The sequence below is a fragment of the Parasteatoda tepidariorum genome, chromosome 8 (genome assembly GCF_043381705.1).
Source record: "Parasteatoda tepidariorum isolate YZ-2023 chromosome 8, CAS_Ptep_4.0, whole genome shotgun sequence".
In the NCBI taxonomy this organism is placed as follows: Eukaryota; Metazoa; Arthropoda; class Arachnida; order Araneae; family Theridiidae; genus Parasteatoda; species Parasteatoda tepidariorum.
This window is the reverse complement of record NC_092211.1, coordinates 81,182,076-81,205,193: the sequence shown is the minus strand read 5'-3', so window position 1 is coordinate 81,205,193 and position 23,118 is coordinate 81,182,076. Positions and strand designations below refer to the sequence as shown.

At 30.1% G+C, this 23,118-nt stretch overlaps 1 protein-coding gene across 2 annotated transcripts in view; it reads left to right on the top strand.

The window, feature by feature from the left end:
• Positions 1 to 23,118, top strand: part of LOC107440570 (uncharacterized) — a 449,104-nt gene that overhangs the window by 83,315 nt on the left and 342,671 nt on the right. For both annotated transcript variants that reach the window (XM_043043457.1, XM_043043458.2), the window contains exon 2: positions 22,079 to 22,268. In XM_043043457.1, the coding sequence (XP_042899391.1) occupies positions 22,079 to 22,268 (190 nt within the window). The remainder of the gene's footprint in view (positions 1 to 22,078; positions 22,269 to 23,118) is intronic.

The following is a 23,118-nucleotide window of genomic DNA, read 5'->3' as shown; positions in this document are numbered from 1 at the left end:
CATAAAACATTATACCAAAAATTTTTTAGTAATATTCATTTACATTGGAGTGATTCATTACTCTACAGTTATTACAACTGTAAAAATTACGGTATGTCAGCTTTTTTCTAAAAGGCATTCCGATAAAAAGGGATTTTACGGTAAAAAGTATCAGAATCGTGAGTGTCAATACTTTTTATCGTAATTTAATCCAAATTTTGTGCTATAGCTCAATGTATTCTCTATCTTCATTTTGAATAGACCTTATATACTACATATTTAATATAACTACGTATTATCTTAGTACTATCCCATATAAGGAAACCTTTTCTAGATTTAGAACATGATTTTTTTTCTTTTTTGAAAATTGCGGTACTGTAGGGTAATAACATGTCTAATTAAAATAGCATATTTCTGGTTCATAAAACCAAATTATACGGTACTAAAACCATTTATTTGGCAATGCTTTCGTTGGTATGGTAACGGTAGATAGGAAATTCAGTTTTTCGAAATAATAGTTCTTATTACTCCACATTTAGTAATTAATACGAAACTGAAGAGTAAATTTTACCTAATTTATTTTCATGCCTTGTATTATGATAAAAAATGACCAAATTTTACCCCCATTTAATAAATTTTATCACAAATTATAAATATTTTATTATTGATTTCAACAAAGTCATTGACAAAACGCTTCGGTAAAAATTACCCAACTTTTTGGTGTTCCAATAGACCCGAAACACGGTAAACTTTACCATATTCTGATAGTTTTGGCCATACTTTTTTTCTCAGAGTATAAGAGATCTCAAAACCTTTCCTCTCGAGTACATTAGAAATTCTCAAAGGTCACACGTACTTCTTGAAATTTTATTTTCTCTCCATATAATTTCATAAATTTGATTGGCCGCCGGCCCTGATTTCTAATAAGAGCATCATTATGAGGTATTTATAACTGATTCTGTTGTTTTGAATCAATGGCAGGGGTTAGGTTTATTGGATTTAGGCCTCGCCTTAACCCAAGACAATGGAGTTTTTGTAAATTGATATGCCGAATCGCACTTTAGGCTAATGAGTTTGAAAGAGAAGAGTGGATTTTAGTTTCACTGTTTATTTTTTCTTGAACTTTTGCGTGTTCTGCCTTGGGTCAAGCGTGGTAAAGAACTCGGCAGCACCTGTTGAAAGCAACAGCACGGATTGATCGACCCGGAAAAAAATCATAAGCGGCAAACTTTTTATTTATTTATTTTCGGTTTCTTCGATTTAATATCTGATTATGGGGACTAATTTGCTTTTATGATAATAAGATGCTCTGTTCGGATGCAAGGTTTTGGTTTCATGGTTGTTTAAAGTTGGTTAATTTTATTGCCTAAAGAAGTGAATTGTTTCAGCTATTTTCTTTAATAATACCTTGTTTTGTTTTTTGAAAATTATTTTCGAATGAGGAAATTATTATTAGCGACGGTTTTGTTTTAGATAATTAAGACTGCAATATCCTGTGAAGCAATGATAAATTCTTGGATAACGTGAGTGATTAGTCTTAGTTTTCTAGCAAGGAATTTTTTCCGCAAAATTATCTATATGTTGTGTTTAATTTTTTAAGGGTAATTTGATTTTTTTTATTTAAATTTAAAGTGTTTTTAATAGTTTATGCTTTGATAGTAATAAATTTCATAAGTTTTGATTCAGCAAATTTCAGAAATTCAGTGTTTCGTCAAGTCAATTTTTAAATATATAATTAATTTTTGGTTACATAATATTAGTTGAAATAGTCTGTCAAAAACTATTTCATAGTCATGTTTTAGTCCAATAATGATTTTAAAGTTTTCAACATGAGCATTATTTATATTTTATTGCACTTTTTATTTACTTAATAAAAAATAATTCTAATTTATGTCAATGACTATTTTCTAATCGAATCACATTTTAATTAGTTTTATAAAAACATATTATTATATAAAACACTAATGTGTATATTGTTAAGCAAAATTAGACGAAAATTGTATGGAATACCTAAGAATTCGAAAGATTAACAAATCTCTTTAAACAAGGTATAAATTAAAAGAATTATTGTATCAATGCCAAGTTACTGCATACGATGCTTGTAATCTTTTCATTAGTCATTTTATTAAATACCTACACAACAAAAAGTTACGGATAAAATTAGGGTTTAAGTCTATTTTTCCCGGAACATGTAACGGAGCCAAAAATATTTCAAACAATTTCAGCAATAATTACCATAAATAAATATTACTATAAAAATTACGGTATAATATTTTACAAAAAAAAATAGATTTTACGGTAAAATGATTTTTACGAATGATATAACCAAACTTCCAGTACTTTATACTATAATTTGATGTGCGTATCTCAGGGAGGATTTACACGTTTTATATTCCGTACAAACTTAAATTCATGAGTGTATAACGTCGTTAGAGGTCCTTCTTAGAGGTAAAAAAATAATACGACATGTGTTTCATTATTAAGAATAATTTGACAGAAACAAGGTTATTTTCCGTCTACCATTATATGATAATGATAAATGAATATAAACTTCTTGCACTGCAAAAAACTTTGAAAGTTCACAATAAAAAATTTCAGGATCAAATAACGGTAGGGGAGAGTGGGGTCAATTGTAACATTTTTTACTTAACTATTTTTAACAGACAAAAATTCCAATATATTATTAGTATTGATTGACAGACGAGTAAAGTAGACTATCCGCTACTAGAAAAAAAAAAAATACCTTATTTTAAATGTTATTATATTAGTTATTAACAATTTTTGACAGTCGTGCACTTGTTACAATTGTCCCCACTTACGGGGTCAATTGTAACAGTTCATAAATTCAACTAAAACATAGTTAATTATACATATTATCATAGTTGTGATATATTTTTTTATTGATCAAAATAGTAGTGATATTTTAGGAGTAAAAATAATAATGAGCAGAGACCTAAAGGGTTAAACTTTTAACTTTAAGGGGTTAAAAATTTTAATTTATGCTGTGAAAGGTGACAAATAAAATAATGCACATGCAACATAATATAAATGATATAGGAAACTATTGGTGGTTCTTAAAGAGTTAAGTAATGGTTTGTAAACATAAGATTATTTATTTTCAGCTGTTACAATCGTCCCTTTACTTATTGTTACAATTGTCCCCAAGACGCCATTTCAGCTTCATTTGTTAAAAACAATGCTAGTTAATTAACAAAACTAATCTTTTTTTTTTTAAATGTTAATTAAGGTGTCCACTTACATATTCGGTTAATAATTTTTATTTGTTTAAACAAAATTACTTTGTTACAATATAATATTCTAATACCAAAAAAAGTACTTACGTAGCGTGAAAATATCTTTTGTGATGTAACTCTTTCAAAAGTACATAAAAATGGTTGCCAGCAGAGGTGTACATGTAGATTTATTAAATACACCTTGTTCGCCACCTAGGACCCAAATCTAGAACCCGACACTCGAAATATTTGCTCTGTTACAATCGTACCCTGTTACAATTGACCCCACTCTCCCCTATAAAGTACCGGTACTTAGGGAGCATAGTCTATAAAATCTATTTTTACCGTAAAATAAAGTGCAATAAATTTTATAGTAATATTTTTTTAATTAGAGAAATTCAGAGTTTTTACTTGAATCAACATGGTAAAAATTATGGTACATCAGATTTTTTGTTCTGTAGCATGTTCCAGTAAAAATGGATTTTACAGTAAAAATGGATGACGGCACTTTTAATTGTAATTTGATCCGGAATTTGAACAGTGTGGTTGGTAACGTAAATAGATATTTACTTCACATAATCTAATTTGTACTACCACTTTCTTCGCGTATACATTTCTTTAATTATATTTTAGACCACTTTTTGCTGTCAGTCATTAATAAATTAAATAATGCCAACATATTAATGATTTTTCAGTTTAATTATAACTCTACTATGGTTAATAGATAAACGTTTTTGAGATATTCTACGTTATTGTCGTAAGAGTTTCAATAACCTTAATATAATATACATACACATACATATTCCTCTTCACTCCGAATTGGAGCATAGGGACTCTATCGCAGCTTTCAATCTCGCTCTTATTTGCGGCCAGATATTTTGCCCATCTCTATGTTTTACCTATTGTTTTCAATTCCTTATACAATCGTCCTGCGCCTATTCTTTTTAGGTCTTCCTCTTTTTCTATTGCCCAGAGGGTTCCAATCAAAAGCTTGTTTTACTTTAAATTTTTCAGGTTTACGTAGAACGTGACTAATCCATTTCAATTTACGTTATTTATTTTTTAATATAATATAAAAGCAGTTAAAATCTTATAAAAGCCAGTGTAGCTAAAAAAATATTATTTAAAATATTGCATTTCAAAAAATTTAGTATAACTCTCAAACAGTCCAAACAGAGAAAGAACTTAGCCATATAAAGAAAGGATGAACTTTGTGATGTATACGAATAAAGAAAAATCCACACTGTAAAATATATCCTAAGAAATTACGGTAATAAGTACTGGCACTCAGCAGAGTGCCAATATTTTTAACCGTAAAATTTTTAATGTAAAAAATCTTATATAAAATATTTTTTTTCAACTATGTTTGCTGAAGCTATAAATTACTGAACTCTATAAACATTATTTTAAAAACTAATTTATAAAAATTTTACCGTAAAAATCGATTTCATGGTAAAAAGTACTGGAACCCTAAGGAATGCCGGGATATTTAGCCGTAATTTTGTCAAGAATATTTTTACAGATTAACTAAGGAAAGTGCTTTGTCACAGTATCGAGACTATCCTATTTCTGTTTAGTTTATATAATTCTTATCCCATTCACATCATTTCAGCTTTTTGTATGCTCTTTTAATCAGTATTCTAGGAAATTAACAACGAATTCCATCATTCCTAAATAAATTCCACCGTTAAAGTAATTATTGCAAAAATGACTTCCTTTTTCAAATCTCTAATAGACAAAATAATAGAAAAAAAAATAGAGTACATAATCTCATTACGTGTCAAGATTTCTAACTTCGTCGCTTTTATTTTAATAAAAAACTTCGTGTTTGAAAAATTTAGTACAACTCTTTAACAGGAAACCCCCATTAGTTTTGAATTTTATATTTAAATGCTTAGCCAGAAGAAAAAAAAAAGAAAAAAGAGAGTGAACTTAGCGCTATATATGATTAAAGCAAAAGCTGTCGAACTGGTAAAAAATGCTTCATTTCGGAACCAAAATTATCGTATGCTTGTTAAAGTGACATTGTTTTAGCATTATTTTTAAGGACTTGTAAGATGTGCTTTTTAAATCAATATTTTTATCTTTATTGTATTAATATTTGTTGTATTAACATTTGTTGTAATAATGTTAGTTTAAAAGGAAGACATTGTATTGAATTTGCAACCATCTTTAATAATTGCTAAACGCATTGAGTTTTGATCGAATTAGAAAAATAATGTAATTCCTGCGAAACTTAAATAAATTCTGTAATTGAAGTAAGTCTTACAGTATTTAAGAATCAAAAATTGAACACGTAATCTCAAAATTATCAACATTACATCTTAAAATACTCAACGTTTTCAACTGCATCATTGCTTATAATTTAATTTAAAGAAACTAAGTCTTTCTAAAAATCTTAATCTTTAAAGGCGGACCTTGTCATGAATTAGCGATTTTTCAAAACGGTACTAGATTAAGTCGTGTTTTTGTTTAAAATGAGAAGAAAAAAAATAATCTAAATTCCAGGAAAACCTAAATAAATTCCGACATCAAAACAATTTCTGCTAAATCCAACTCCATTCAGATCCAATAAAAAAAAAAAGAATACATAATCTCATAAAAAATTGCATTACGTCTTAAGTTATCCAACTTTTTATCGCATCGTCGCTTTTATTTTCAAACAAAAACAGAAGAACACTTTCGTAAATGTCACTGATTTTCAAGATTAAATCTGATCAGAATGCGTAAAAGGTATGGTAGAAAAGAATAAAAACTTCAATCGAATTTTAGAAACGTGTTCGATCCAATCAAACTAGGCAACGCAACGAAGCGTATCTGGGTGTCCGTAAACTAAGGGTGAGTTCGAAGAAGAATCCTTCGAACTTTATTTACATTCATGAATTACGCATATAGAATGTTAAAATTAGTAAGTGAATGTATAGAGAATGACTTTAAAGTGCTTGTATTACTTTTGTTTTAAAAGCTAAACACCTTATTTACTCAAATGTATTACAAAGCTTTTTTCTCATGGCGTGGGATAGTTTTCTTTGAGGAGAAACTGTCGTATTTGAAGGTAAAAATGTGGGTTATATATTCAACAAGGTCGTAATAATACTGTGTAAACAACAGCCGTTATGGTTAAGTGCCGTGTGGTTGGCGATTATTGTGTATGTTTCGATTGCAAGGTTTGAAATGAGGATACGTGAATGCGTCGCCAAGAAATTAAAAACAAATATTGCTTCTTATTACGACTTTGTCGTGCTGGAAGGAATTATATTAAATAAATTTACTTACACTAATTTATTTACAATAGCTTCATCTGCATCAACTAAAGAAAACTGATATTTTTTCCCATTCGAAAAATAGTTGCTGTTCTAGGTTTTTCATAACGCACACTTTTCGACTAGATCAACTTCAACACCAGAATCACAAATAAAAAGTTATAAGAGTCATAAAAAATTAGGCTGACATAAGCATTAATTAAAAAGTAGTACAGCAAGATCAAATTTTTAAAAAAAGCAGACGATAATTTTGGAACTTTTGTGAGTTGGTTGTTGATTTTGATTATGTTCCAGGCTGAGTCTTTTTTTTTTCACCAACCAGCGAGCAATTTCTTAATATTTTTACCTAATATTAATTTTTAAGTATGTTCTTTTTATGAATAACCTATAAATGGTGTCTGGGAGTTGATTTTAATACAAATGTGAATACTAAAGAAAGAAAAGAATTTTGAGACATTTTGAGAAAAAATATATATCGGCTGGAATTGAAAACTAATCTAACTCATTGAGCAGGAGAACAAACATCAATTGATACTGTTTTTGCAACCCATGATGAATGAATATTTAAATGTTGTTGTCTTATATGAAAGTCTATCTAAAAAAAATGCATTTGACCAATAAGTAACCAATGATGGCAATACTGCGATCACAATTTTTCGTCATTGTATATATTTTTTAATTTTATGCACATTATAACTAATTGCTGATATTTAATTTCAAGCATCATGGCAGTTATTTTCACGAAAGGTTTTTTTAAAAAAATTAAGAATTGATGTCCCTAAGTTATTATGTGTAGGTGTTGAATATAAAGTAGTTATGAGTGTTAAATATAAGGGTGTAATAAGTGTTGGTATTTGTAAGTTACTACATGTTACTGATTTATGAAAGTTGGCATGTAGTATTGGTAATATAATAAGAATTGGAAAGTGCAGTAGAATGCTCAAAACGTTTATCCGCGAATATAAAATTGCATGAATTAATATGAACCAAATCAATGCTTTTTTAAACAAAATTAAATATCATCATTCATTTTTTCAATGTTTATGAGTAAAATGTCTCAGCTGTGAACAACTTTGGTACTTAAAGAAGTATTTAACCACAATTAATCACATGTTTTTAGTAATAATCTAAATGGTTTAAGTTAATATTTTTTTTAAAAAAAAAGTTTGTTTATTTATGGAAGGAATCGCCCTCAATTATCAAGCAAATTATATCTCACTCCGTAGGTGATAAAAATGATTTATAGCTACTAAAATGTCAGCAATTTTCATTTACAAAACTTTCTAAACAAGAGCATTTTTGAACATAAAAGCTTATATATAATAATTTTAAGACAGACATACGATCATACGACAGACATACGTCATTTTTAAAACTTAGGTAGATTATAATATTTTCTCTCTTAAGTTTTTACTCAAACCTTTTGAAATCGATGAAGAATCATTTAAATAAATAAATGTTAAAATTCTTTTTTAGAAAAAGCACTTGTTGAGTAAAGATAAAAAGCATTAACAGTGAAATGAAGTGATAAACACCAGTTCAGAAATTTAAAAATGTGGCTGATGATCTAGCTAATATTGTTGAGATAATTACTAATATTGTTGAGATACTTACTAATAAATTTGTGGATGATTTCGCTCTATGTCTGCTGAATGATGGAAAAAAATTGGGATCACAACTTCCATGCCAATACCAATCAATCTCAAACCAATCAATACAGTACACTCTCGATTATCCGTGAGCGGATTATCCGGTTTGCGGATTATCCGTGCTCATTCCGGAGTCACACGAAAAATATAAAGAGAAACATTTTCAAGATTAAAAAAATTTGATTCATGAAGTTGTAACACTACCAAATTTTTGGAAAGCAATATTCGTTATTGGATTGCAGTATATGGAACAAATCGTCTACGTTATGGATGATATGGAAAATCGTCTACGTTATCACTATCGTGGAGAAAGACGATACCGCTTGATGAACAATCCTCTTCAGATGTTCAAGAAAAATATGATAACAGACAAGCAAAAGAAATCTAAGGTTTCGAAATTCTTTATGAAGAAAATTTAGAAGATTGGTTTCAAAGTGATGCATGTGAGCCTGGCTTCCAGTATTTGACTGATGAAGACATCGTTATNAAGTTTTTACTCAAACCTTTTGAAATCGATGAAGAATCATTTAAATAAATAAATGTTAAAATTCTTTTTTAGAAAAAGCACTTGTTGAGTAAAGATAAAAAGCATTAACAGTGAAATGAAGTGATAAACACCAGTTCAGAAATTTAAAAATGTGGCTGATGATCTAGCTAATATTGTGGAGATACTTACTAATAAATTTGTGGATGATTTCGCTCTACGTCTGCTGAATGATGGAAAAAATTTGGGATCACAACTTCCATGCCAATACCAATCAATCTCAAACCAATCAATAATTAAAAAGCGTTAACAATGAAATAAAGCAATCAGCACCAGTTCAGAAATTTAAAAATGCTGATGATGATCCAGCTAATATTGTGGAGACACCTACTAATAAATTTTTTTCTTAAGGTAAAAAAACTAATTTTGTGCCTATAAAGTTATTTATTGTGACTGGGTGGCGCAGTTGGTTTGTAAACGGCCTTCTGAGTCCAAGTCTGAGGGTTCGATCCCCGGCTCAGACACTGAATTTTCGGATTGCAGAAAATCCTCAGCGGCCATGTAGTATGATTATGCGGCATGTAAAAGATCCCTGGATTGCCTTATTGGCTCTTGGCATTTCCGGCAAAATTAAATTCCTAGTGCACTTAAGCATCCAAATAGAGTCTCGGTGCTGCCATCTAGTGTGGCAGAAACTAGACGTCCAAATTAACACGACCAACGGTAGCTCACCCTTCGCTGTGGTCCTGAAAGAGTGGATACCACCTCTGGAGAACGCACTAGGTGTGCTCATCCGCATGACCGATTGTGCAGCTCATTGGAAATAAAAGTTATTTATTTATTTATTTTTTAAATTCCTATGCGCAATCATACAGGCATATTTTGTAAGTGCTCATATCTACCACAATCGTTTTTTTTTTTTTTTTTTTTTTGTAGTGTCTCAATAATATTAGTGCTATAATACGCTCCGTGTTTTTTGTGAAGACATCGAGTCTACTGCATGTCCTGCCAACATGCAAAAAAACATTTGTAAGAATTTAAATTGATCACTCACATAAGATGGAGAAGGATATCTGCGAGAATTAGAAATAATAGAACTTTAGCCGGTTTTAGATTAAGAAATAATTTCTACCAGAGATCGTATATAGTGAACTTATATTAGTTACAAAGAAGTTAATACAGAAAGTTACAGCATGTTAACTTCAGCTGATGGAGAAAGTTATTTAAAACAGTGCAAAAAAATTGTAAAATGAGATGGAAATTATAAGGTTCTCTGTTTTCTCATTTCACAATTGTTGTACTTTAAAAATTGCTGGTCTTTTATTATAGTTCACTTAAACAATTTATTTATCAATACCAATTTATTTATCAATACAATTTTTATAGTTCATGAAGTCAGAAATTAATCGAAAATCTATTATATATACCGTAGCACATATTTAAAAAGAAACTTATTGAAACTCTTAATTAAAAATAGTAACTAATTTATTTTAGATTTTATTTTAAACTGAAATAAATGTTTTGCGTTATTCTGAAATTCCTTCTTTTTTACCTGTAATCAAATATTACTACTGATTCTAATCAAAAATGCTAGATAGAAACTTCAGTCTTCTGAAATGTCTTTTTCACTTAGAAAATACCTCAAATAAAATACTTTCATACTTGTTTCACATTATTGTAAATTAAGTTTTAATATAATTGTGAACTCAATTATAACATTGAAATGAAAATAGTAAAAAAATTAAATAGATTTTTTTTGTTGAAATAAAAACTATTCTTCCAAAATAAAAATAAAACTGAACTTAAATTTCCAAATTAGTTGTTAATTTTTCAAAAAAAATAAACATTTCTCACAAAATTCTACTCTTGTTCCAAATACATTGTGAACTGAATGATTATGAATTGAACGAATTTTTGTTGCTAAATAAAATGTTTTTGAAATTCCAAATTTTTCTTTTAAAGAAAAATTTGGAATATCAAATTCCTTCATTCTTCCAAATCACTAAAAAGAAGAAAAGAAATCCCAAATTTGATCTTTTTAATCCTAATTCAATGGTGACATGGAAATTAATTTCTTGCTAAGAAGTGAAGGGATTTATAAAAGTTCCGAATTTCTATCGAATACAAGAAGGCTTGCTTATTCTTCCAAACTTCTTGTAAATCCTTCTAAATTAAAAAAAAAGTCATTCAAAACTACAAATTATTTTTCAAATTCAATAGTTTTTTTAAAAATTTAATAATGATATCGAATGATCAGAATGATCCCATTCATTTAAAGTAAAAAGAAATCCTTCAAAAATTCCAAATTTGTCTTCCTAATTCAATGAAATAAATTTATTACAATGAAATAAAATTGGTCAATAAAAATGACTCATGATTGAGAAATCCGCAAAGCACATTTATTCTTTCAATATCATTGCGAATTCTTCAATTAAAAAAAAATTATCCTCTAAAAGTCCAAAATTTTCTTCCTAATTTAAAATTTCTATGGAAATAAATTTGTAACAAAGAAATAAAATGGATTTAAAGAAGTTACTCATTTTTGAGGAATTCCGAAAAGGCTTGTTCATTCTTGACTTGATCTATGGTTTATTTAATCGTGGTCTTCCTCAAGGTCGATTAAAACTGAAAGGTACTGAACAGGTTGTTGAATGTGTGTGTCAAAGGTCACTGAGAAACTAATATTTTTCTCTGTTCCGGCCACCCAAACGAACTTCGACTACCGCACGATGGAATTTGCAGATGCCATTGAAATACTTTCTTGCGTTTCGTAAAACAAATAATAATTTAATAAATGCATTTTAACTTTTTATTGAAATAAAAAAAACATTTCATCAATTTAAAGTCAAATAATTCCGATGAGATGATTTATAAATAACTAATTTTAACGTTATAAATGTTTTCGTTATTATTTACTAACAATAAATAGAGTGCTTTTTTTATTATAGTTATCATTATCTATTAAAGTAAAGTCAAATAATTCCGATAAAATGCTTTCTAAATAACTAACTGTAACGTTATAAATGTTTTCGTTATATTTACTAACAACAAATAGAGTGCTTTTTATTATAGCTATCATTATCCATTAAATTAAAGCCAAATAATTCCAATAAAATGCTTTCTAAATAACTAATTGTAACGGTATAAATGTTTTTGCTAAGACATAGGTTATAATAATATTGGTTACTAGCTTTAAAATTAAAAAATCGATTCATTTAAAAATGCGCAGTGATGTTATTTGGTCATTGTTATTTGGAATGACATACTTTCGTACTTAAATTCCAGTGGCTAATTTCAGTCAAAAATTACAAATTTACAATTATTAAATTCCAATTACAAATTCACAATACTATTACATAAACATACCTCCTCCTTTTAGCGGTGCAGAGGGAAGTATATTAATACAGGGAAAGTATCTTTTACTAAATACAATAATTTAAAATATGTGCCTGAATTAATTCTCATATTTTAGGTAAACCTTTTTAAGTAGTAAAGGTTGGACTGTTTATTAAAAATGCGCATTGAAGTAAAAGTATGGTTCGAAACACGGTAAAATTTACCGTGTTTCTGGCTTTATTGACACACCAAAAACTCGGTAATGTTTACAGAAGTGCTTTGATAGAAGTTTTGGTAAAATTAACAATAAAATATTGTTTTATAATATTTCGTAAGATTTGAAAATTTTATCATGATACTGTAGACGCAGGGGTCCCCAACCCTATGCCCGCGGGCACCATGGCGCCCGTCGATCGGTCTAGGTGCGCCCACTGCTTGTGCCCTACGATAAAATATTTCAGTTTTGCATTGTCCCATTAATGCAAATTTTAAGCTATGCAAATACATACTGAAGTACGCTGGCTCAGTAAAGGCAAAGTACTTACTTACAAAGTGGAGCTGCAGGGAAAGACAAACATATAGCAAAAATGATAGAGGCTATAAACTCGTTCAGAGCTAAGCTAGTTTTGTGGATATCACATTTGAAAATGAAGTCTCTTTTGCATTTTCCAAACATGAAAAAAATTATAAGTGACAGTGAAATCAATTTATCAACACTTGTCATCAACCTCCAATTGCTTAAACAATTTCATATCCTTTTTAGTTAATCCTTTTACCAACCAAATAAACGTAACCGTAATAGCAACATACATTTCAGAATTTCTTCAAGTAAAGCGAGAAGAAGTGGAAATAGAAATTGTGGTACTTCAGATTGACATTATCCTCAAAACTATTATATCAGATGAGAAATTCTGGAATATAGTTGAAGAAATAAATTCCATTCTTAAAATAAAGTCGTTTCTTGGTTCCCCATACTGGTCCGAATCATTGTTTTTGACAATGAATATCATAAAGTCAAAATATAGATCCCGACTTACAGATGAACACCTTAACGATTGCTTGCGAGCAGGAATTTCATCATATTCTCCCAATTATGAAGCGCTGGCCAAAGAAATGCCATGCCAAAGACCACATTGACTGTATTTTATAAATAATTTTTATACTTCGTATGTTTTGAAAGCAATTTAGTAATAATTTATTTTACACAAGAATATTAATACTAATTATATTCATATGTTAAATTAATTTTTTTCAATTAAATTTTTTGTGCATTATATGTAGTGTGTATTATTGCCTATGTCTATCAACTATAAATTTATCTTGAAAAAATAAATGGTGCCCGCCATTCTACCGATATTCCGGTATTTGCTCCTAGGTACGAAAAGGTTGGGGACCACTGCTGTAGAGCATGGCATAAAAATGATTTATTCGGTTAAATTTACTTTTCAGTTTTGTAATTTTTGCTATATGTGTGTTAATAAGAACTACAATTATAAAAATCAAAATTTTCGAACACGAACCACGTGAACGGAAAAATTACCAAATAAGTGCTTTAAATACCGCATAGTATACCACATAGTTTTATTAAGTAGAATTATGACTTTTTTTTTAACCAGAAATGTCACTACTATATAGTACGGCAGTTTTAGTATGTGAAAATCCGATCATTAACTCAAAAATTATTTATGGTTTAGGGTAATTCTCTCACGGTCTCTCTTTCTCTTTATTTATTTATTTTAAACATCATCAGACGTAATTCCATGTCGTAATCGTAGGATGAAGTTAATATAATCTACAGGAATAAACAGTAGAATGTTTTTCTTAGTGCCTTCTCCCCTCCAAAAAAAACTTTTTTTAATGAAACTTCCTAGCGTCACGTATGAAGCTATTATTAATATTTGGCAAAATATTATGCAATCAGCTAAAGAATNGCCAAGTTTGTCCCCCCCCCCCCCCCCAAATTTTTTTTTTTGTAATGAAACTTCCTAGCGTCACGTATGAAGCTATTTTTAATATTTGGCAAAATATTATGCAATCAGCTAAAAAACCTTTTTACTAAAATTGAATAAATTCTCTCATAAGTCTATTTTGGAAGAAAAAGAAGAACAAAAACCGCGCATCAAATCATTTGCATGGATCATTTCCATCTCATGCACATTGAAAATCTAATATTTATACTTTTTGATTAAACCACATCAATGTACAGGTTGTTCCTCTTGGTCACTGCCCTAGATATAAGTTTTTCAGAATCCTTGGCGAAGTTAAAATAAAAAAACTATACACATTAGGAATTTCAAATGAATATTTAAGCAAGAAATAAATAAAAACGATATCGAAATTTTATAACCGTCGTTGAACAGCCGACCCAATTCTGGGTTTACTACTACCAATGCTCAACTCCATAACCTTGTTATTTTGAGCCCTCTCTAGAAGTCAATGGAACTCCTTAATCAAGTATAGGAAGAAATTTGCCTTCGTGGAGAACTTTTTGATCGAACTAACCTGCATTTGTGTTACATGGAGAGGAAAACCACAAAAACCTCCCATGGTTATCCTGATGGCAAGAGGACTCTAACAGATGATCCATCTACCACTGAGGATAATTTACGTCAGCACTGTGGTCAGTGCGAGACGGATGCAGAATTCGTATCGACCAACCACAGCTGAGACTTGAACCCGGTTCACCTCATTGGACGGACGATGAGCGCTCTATTCCCTGTGCCACCACTGCTCGACACGAAATTCAACAAATCACTTTTAAAGGCGACGTGACTAAAACTATCAAATTGGCTTTATCACAAGGTGAAACTTTAAAATATTTCGATTACTCCTCATTCAACTTCTCTCTGTTTTATCCGGAAAATTGCTGGATTAAAAAAAATTGTTTTGTTTAGTTGTTTTAACAACTTTCGGTGTTTTAAGTTTGTCTTTTCCAGTAGTGATATGTTAGAAGTGAACTCTAATGTGCATTCTTTTTTTCTCTAGATTCAAACAAAACTTTTTGACTAAGATTCAAAACAATATATATTTAGAATGATTATTACGGGGCATCTTTACTTGAAAAAAAGAAATATCTAAAAAATTAAGGGAAGAGGAAATATTGTTTTTGTTTTAATGGTACTATCATTATTATTTTCTCTTATGCTTTTTACAAAAAATTATGAAAGCACTGACAAACATTTTTTTTTAATGTATTAAAATACATTTCAAGTATTAAAATGCATGTCAACGCATATTTTCACTTTGGTTTGAAATCATGCAATAGAAAAGAACTATTATTCACTTAAGGCGGTAAATAAAAAAAAACAGCTGTTCCTGTTACCATCTTGAATTATAAAAGAATCAAACTGAAAAAAATAAAATCTAATGGGCATACTGCTCATAAAATTACGATACAACATCTAAAAAAAATTAAGTCGGAAAATAAATAAGCTAATAAAGTCTCCAAATAAAATAAAACAATAAAATTTTAATGAATGATCTGTTCAAAGTCACTCGCCGAATTACCAATATTCAAGTAAATGCATTCAATTATTTAAGTACTACGCATTTAAATATCTGAAAAAAATCACTTCTTATTCATAGAGCAAGGGCAATCATTTTTCAAATTAACTTTCTCCCTACTGTTTATCTATCTGTCGGTCAGGAGGTATTGAGTAAAAAATAAATAAATTAAAAACAAGGACGCCGTACACCAATTGGGTTAGCAAGACTGTGACCAGAAAAGGACAGGAAAAGGGGACTCGACGGCCTCTTTTATTTAACTGACCAAATGAATATCGTTTGCGAAATCTTTTGTGTTCTTTTTTTTCGCCATTTTCTTTTTTTAGTTAGGTTGCGACAAGTTCCATCGGAAGTCTTCTTTGAACTTAAGAATTTGTGTGGTTTATTTTATTATTTTTTACATTTATTTTCTTATTTAATTACTCGAATCCCCTTTGGTGTATGTTGGTCGTTGATTGATTTTTTCCTGTTTAATACCTAAGGGTAAAACGAGTTTTTTGTTAAAGAAAGAGCTTTGATGAAAAGTCGAGGTGAAAATGAAAGTTAAAATTTTAGTGAGGTTAAACGCTTTCATTCTTTTTTTTCTTTTTCTGATTAAATTCCGTTAAGAAAATTATTATTATTTTTTAATATAAGAAACTCAATTTTTTTTAATTTTTTTTTTGATCTTAACAAAAGAAGAAAAGCGTCAGCTCATGAATTAGTTAAATATGTATTAGTTTTTTTAAGAAAATAAAAACATTTTTCATTGTTATCGTTAAATATCGTTTAATTTTATTTCTTTCAAACTTTCCTATGTTTTTAACATTCAAAAATTTAAAACTAAATTATACGCTATCATCTTTATTCGATGTAACGCTAATGTATATATAGTGCTGAAAAAATTTATTCAACTTATTGTTATTATTTCCTGTTATTATGCACATTGATTCAACTTATTCTTATTATTTCCTTGATTAACTACTTCCATTTTCACCTACTTTGTTGTTATGCTTTTTTTTCATTTTCTTATCTTTTTCTCTCGTTTTTACAAATTTTACGAATTTATGCGACAATAAAGAGTTTAAAACTATAGGGTCTTTAAGAATTTAGGTTTATAAATGAGTATGTAAGTAAATTATGTGAATTATTTGTCTCAAAAATGTTATTTCATAAATAACATTAGATGTACATATGTTAATCAAATCATAATGTATATAAATTAAGTAAAATGTTTATAATTCAAAGGTTTCATACGATAGACACTGCAAAAATTCCGGATCAATTTCCGGTGTAATATATCGGCACTTTGGATGCATTATCCGTAAAATCCATTTTTATCGTAAAATATTATACCGTAATTTTTATAGTAATATTTATTTAATAAGAGTGATTCAGTGATTTTGCTGTAATTATTACCTTTTAAAATTACGATATATAAAACTTTTGTTTCATAACATGTTCCGGCAAAAATGGATTTTGAGGTAAAAAATACCAGCAACCTGAGTGCTGGTGATTTTTAACGTGATTTGATCTGGAATATTTCACAATGTAACATATGTTTTAAATATCATTTTAAAAAGTATATGAGCCGGCACGTACCATACTAAAACACATACTTATCCAGTATGCATTCAAAATGAGTAAAATTGTGGAGCAATTTGAAATCAACAAGGAAGTAGTTCCGTGGTTTTGCAGGGGGTAGGCCCGCCTAAAAATATAGAATTTCACAACTAACTTGTAAGTTAAACATCATAAAAATTAAATATTGTTTTAAACTAATAATATTGTAGAAATTAATGGTGTGAGAAAAAAAATGTTAACAACAGAAAGAAGTTATTACCCAAAGTGACGCACTCGCTCGTAATGAGTACTAAGCACGTGCGGCTGAAAGCGTGATCAAAACTTCATTTTTTTAAACAATTGTTTATAATTGTTGATTAGGTAACAATATTCAATCATTCATGTCCAGTGAAAAAATTTTTTTTAAATGCATTTTGTATAATTATAAGAAATATAGTGAAATATATTAGAAAATTATCAAAATCAACTCTGACTGAAAACTTATCGTTTTGCTTCGCAGTCTTTCAATTTTAAACGTTTCATAAGAACCAGAAGAAATATCAAATTAGAAAATTATTTGAGATTAAATTAAAAAAAAACGTATTTTATTCGTGTACTGATAATCTACATTTCTAAATTGCTTAGAGACGATTACGCTTCAATTGCCATTGTCGGCAATTATATACTTTGGTACAATTTTGTTTTTTTCCAGTGGAAATTCTCGTACCGATTTGGAAACAATATTAAAACAATCCGTGTGATGTAAAAATGTAACCTTTTGAAGAAAAAAAAACGTGGCTCATCTTTACGATGATTTTTTAAATGCATGCGTTACAGTAAATTATTCAAACAAACATATACAGATAAATTAACAAAACAAACTTTTACAATTAAATAAGTAAATAAATTAATGATATTTTAAAAAAGCTTAATAGTTTTCTTCTTGGCAAAGCGTCGTCTGAAAAAGGCTTTATTATAATATAAATTGAGCATACAAATTGTTTTATCATTGATAAAAAAATAATCAGGATATGGATACGTTGTTGCTGTTGTTTCTAATGAAACTTGTCAATTAACCGACAAGCTTGCTTGATTAAACCAAGCGAATTAGGGGCAGAAGGTGCGCTTCTTGTTTCCAGTGGCGCCATCTATGCCCAAGAATACTTCTTCAATCATAGCCCGTTTTACAGGGTGAACCCATTTGTACATCCATTCATCTACAGATCGTAATTTTGATCTGAACCAGAGAATGATCGATTTCCAATTCAGCACCCCCAGAGGTATTGATTTGTTATGGGACTATATTGGAGGACTTTGTGTCCAGATAGATTTAACGTGCACAAATCATCAGTTACTGCAGGGGGATCATACTCACGACCTCTTGGACATGGACCCAATGCCCTTCCCACCAGGCCATTGGATTTGTACTCTAGTGTATTTGCTATACTAATATAAGAATTTTTTTATTGCAATTCTGTTACCTATTTTTTTTTAATTCTGAAGTGAATGTTTGCGACAAAGGCAATTTAGTGTCTAACATCATACATTCCGATGCTATATCAGTAAAAATAAGCAATACCCAACCATTCGTTTCTTAGTTGTTTACGAGCGTCTTTATCGTTAGTGAACAAGTAAAACATACTTTAAATATCAATTTTTTTGACCAATTTCTGCGCAGAAATAATATTTATGCTTTAGTTTTTGTTAAAACATGACTTTAAGTTAAATTTCTGTTCCAGAACTATACAGAACGTTCTGTTCTTGACGTTCCAGAACAATATATTGTTTCTTTGTGATAGGGATTGCCATATTTATCTAAGCACAAGACCAACGACCCAGGGTAACCAACGACTGATAGGTGTGATCTTTCCTTTTTTTCGTTTTTATTCCCTTAAGATTTCATTTGTAGCACTAATCTGCCATCTTAACTCACATTGTAAATTATCCTTAGACCCGGACTTCAAATAAAAGCAGAAAATAAATTTTTGATCCTAAATATATCTGTTATCGTCAATGTAAACCTAACATTTAAAAGAATGCTAAATTACGAACCGATTAATTTGCCATCTCAAAACACATTGTAAAAAATTCTGGATCAAATTACGATATGAAATACCAGCACTTTAGGTGCATCATCCGTGAAATCCTGTTACCGAAAAATCTATTTTGACCGTAATTTTTACAATAATATTTATTTAATTAGTTTAATTCAATGATTTCACGGTAATTATTACTGTAAAAATTACGATATAAATTATACGGTATCAAATTATACGGTATCAAATTACGATGAAAAGTACGGGAACTCAAGGTGCCTGTTTGTTTTACCGTAAAATCCATTTTTAGCGGAACATTTTACTGAACAAAAATCTGATATACCGTAATTTTTACAATAATATTTATTTAATTAGTTTAATTCAATGATTTCACAGTAATTATTACTGTAAAAACCACTGTATGTCAGATTTTTGTTCAGTAAAATGTTCCGGTAAAAATGGATTTTACGGTAAAACAAACAGGCACCTTGAGTCCCCGTACTTTTCACCGTAATTTGATCCTGAATTTTTACAGTACACAGTTCGTAATGTCGTTTACGTTTGGCGCAACATATCTACTTTCTGTTCTTCAACTATTATCTCAACATTCAAAAAACACCCAGATTTGTTTGTTTCATTTCTAATGATTTTCAACTTGATAACATTTTCTGTTGGACGTAAACAACCAATTGAACTTAAAAGAACACGTTATCGATAATTCCTAACAGCACATGAGATCTGCTCCAGTTGTTATAGCCATACTTAATTTTTCACGCTCTTCAAATTCGAACGCTAATCAAATTTGACACATTTTTCTCTCTTCCCGATTTTTAATGTTGATGAGTTTTCATCAAAAGAAACTGCTGCTATGTCTTCTTAAGCCTAACGAGGCAGAAAAGTACAAAGATGAACTGACTCACAGAATCGAATGTAAACTCCGATGATCTCGTTTTTTTTGTTTTTATTCTGTTTATGTTTAAGATATTGAAAAGGTGATTGAAGTGCGGATGCACGGACATACCACTTTCTGGATCCGATTCTCTGAACCCTGAGTTTGGTGTTCCGTATTATACCTTTCTGCGGTACATGAACCGTAACTTAGCAATAAAGAAAGTGTAATAGAACACTTTTAACGCTTCTTTGAGTAAAGGAATGATGTTTTGGAACTTTTTACCTCTTTTTAATATTTTACATTCTTATTTATCATAAAACTTTTCATTCTCACCAAATGCCATTGTTTTACTTTTTGGAAATAGCAACCTGTTGATGAAGGGGGTTGTATAAATATTACGTAAGCATCTAAGGGGATTTTCGAATTTTTTTTAATGATAAAAAGGGAGGGTATAATTGAGCAATAACCCTAAGGCGTTGAACTCTTTTTCACCGCAAAAAATTATTGACGTGAGATTTGAAATTAAAATTTCGCAATTATTTTTTTTTATCTTAGAAGATGTCAAGAATAAAGGTTTATATAAAAAAGTCATAAATAAATAAAAAATGATTGTGGGACAGCATGTGAGGGGAAACCGAAAATCATAATCTGCCAAAGCAAATTTCTTTAAAAACTTATTACAAATTATTATTTAACATAATATGGACCCTCAAAACCAAGCTCAAGTCAGTTAATAAAATTTCAAATTTTGTTGAGCCCAGGATTTTAATTATCATATCACATAATGGTTAATTAAGAATCTGGGACGAAACCTGGTGCCTGTTGCTCCAGACTTGTTCCTTACATGCAATTCAAGTCGTATCTTAAAACTTTAAAATCTATTTTAGGCAAGGAAAAATGATTTTTATCTTTAAATTCCTGTATTATTGTATTGGAATTATTTATTGTTTATGAAACTTATTTCATTATTGTTCATAAATTTTTGTTCATAAAAAATAAATTCAAAATAATCATAAACATGTGGGCAAAATTAGCTTGTGTCTATTTGTTCAAGCTAAGAAAACATAACAGATTTTATTTACTTTTCATTATCCCATCAGTATTTGGACCCTATTTAGAAATGGTCCAAAAGGGATTTATAAATAAGTCTTTTCTATATTAACTTGACTTAAATTATTTTCTAAGAATTCTTCTTTTTTCGAAGGAAGCACGCAATATAACAAGTGATTTGAAGTCCACAGACCAAGTCCAAATAGCAATAAGTTTGTTTATTTTTAATTAATCAATTATTTAAAAACTCGCTAATATTTTAATAACTTTATTTTAAGACATCTAATATTACTTGTTGTTGTTGTTGTTGTTAATTTACGTCGCACTAGAGCTGCACAATGGGCTATTGGCGACGGTCTGGGAAACATCCCGGAGGATCTCATATTACTATACAAAATAATATTTAAACATTGCGAGCTTGGCATTATGAGGTAAACTGTAGCGTAGCTACGACTACAAATATTAAATTCCAATTCACTATTAAGAAGACATATTAACTCGATTGTAGGTTGGGGTACCTTTTCATTTTTGAAGGTTGAGATTGTCGATGTTCACTCCCCACATTGGTGACCCGGACCTGATCTGACCTACCTTGACAGAAACGTCCATTTAGATTTGAACACGCCTACTTCGGTAGATGGTTCTTATGGAACAGTTGACTAGCTACTTGGGAAAGCGACATTTGTGCACCTTCTCACGCCGTTCACACACAACGTCGGCCTGTAATACACTTGACAACACTGGAGCAACCACTGCCGTGAATTTAATACAGCTCTCGCGATCAGTACTCAAAAGTACAGTGATTTTAATACAGTTCTTCCGGCTTCTCACAAAACAGCAATGAATAAACTAGTGTTAACAGTACATCAAATTCCATCACAGATAAAATTCTGGTGGGAAATTACTGTAGCGTTGCTACCACTTCAACTATTGAATTCCAATTCACTAGTACATAATACTTATTAACTCGACTATATGCCGTGATACCTTTTCATAAGTGAAGGTTGACATTGTCGATGTCATACTCCCTATGTAACATCTTGAAAGTGTATTTTTAATCAAAAGATTTTATTGTTCAAAATTAATTGATTTTTTTATTTTTATTTCCAGGTACTGGGGGACGAGCGGATGCAGGTGTGGGACCTGGTAGCTCCCTTTGCTGTTGAACTACATTTACAGGAGCCCCGCCTCTACATGGCTGAGAGCGGGGCACCTGTAGACTATTCAGCACCAGCCACACTTCTCAATGGAGAGCCTTTAATTTTACAGGAAGGCCAAGTGCCATGGGATGCTCGCTCTGGTAAATATATAATCAATTTTCAAAATGAACTTGAATCCTTAAGGCAAAGTGTCTTCAACTTTTATGTCCACATCAATCTACAGATTACTGACATCTATTACATAATATAGGTAAAAAATTCATCATTGGGAGATCGATAACGGTTAATTTTAGCTTAGGGAACCATCTTTTATAAATTGTTAAAATGTGGATATTTTGTTAAGAATTAAAATAAAATTCGATAAAAATTAATATAATTTATTTCATACATTTTTGTCATTGTTTGAAACGCTCAAAATATGATTATTGCTGACATACTGAATATTTATAGTCCTATAATGCAAAACTAGCTATCGCAATATAAAACAAATGATTACCATTTCATTCATAATATTTAGTTTGAAACTAAACTAAACTCAGTGGCGCTACAACCATAAAAGGCCAAGGCCTACTGTGCCCATCTCAGTTTTCTTGACCTTGGACTCTGGAGTGCAGGAGCAGATGTTCCGGTTAGGTGGTCAGCCGAACGCGGAACCCCCAGTGTTTAGTTCCCAAGCATGCTTGGTACTCATTTATCGACCCACTGAAGGGATGAAAGGCTGAGTCAACCTTGCCCGGCCCGAGGATCGAACCTAGGACCTGTGGAACGGAAGCGTGCAGCGCTACCTCTCAACCACCGAGCGTAATATGTAGTTTGGGGTAAAGCTCTATTTCGTTTTTTTTTTCTTCTCAGAAATATTTAATCTTTTCTTTTTCAAATTTTAAATGTACACTGTAAGAATCTTTAAAAAAAATTATGGTAAAAAGTGCTGGGACTTAGGGTATTGGTACGTTTTACCGTAAATTTCATTTGTACCGGAACATGAGAACA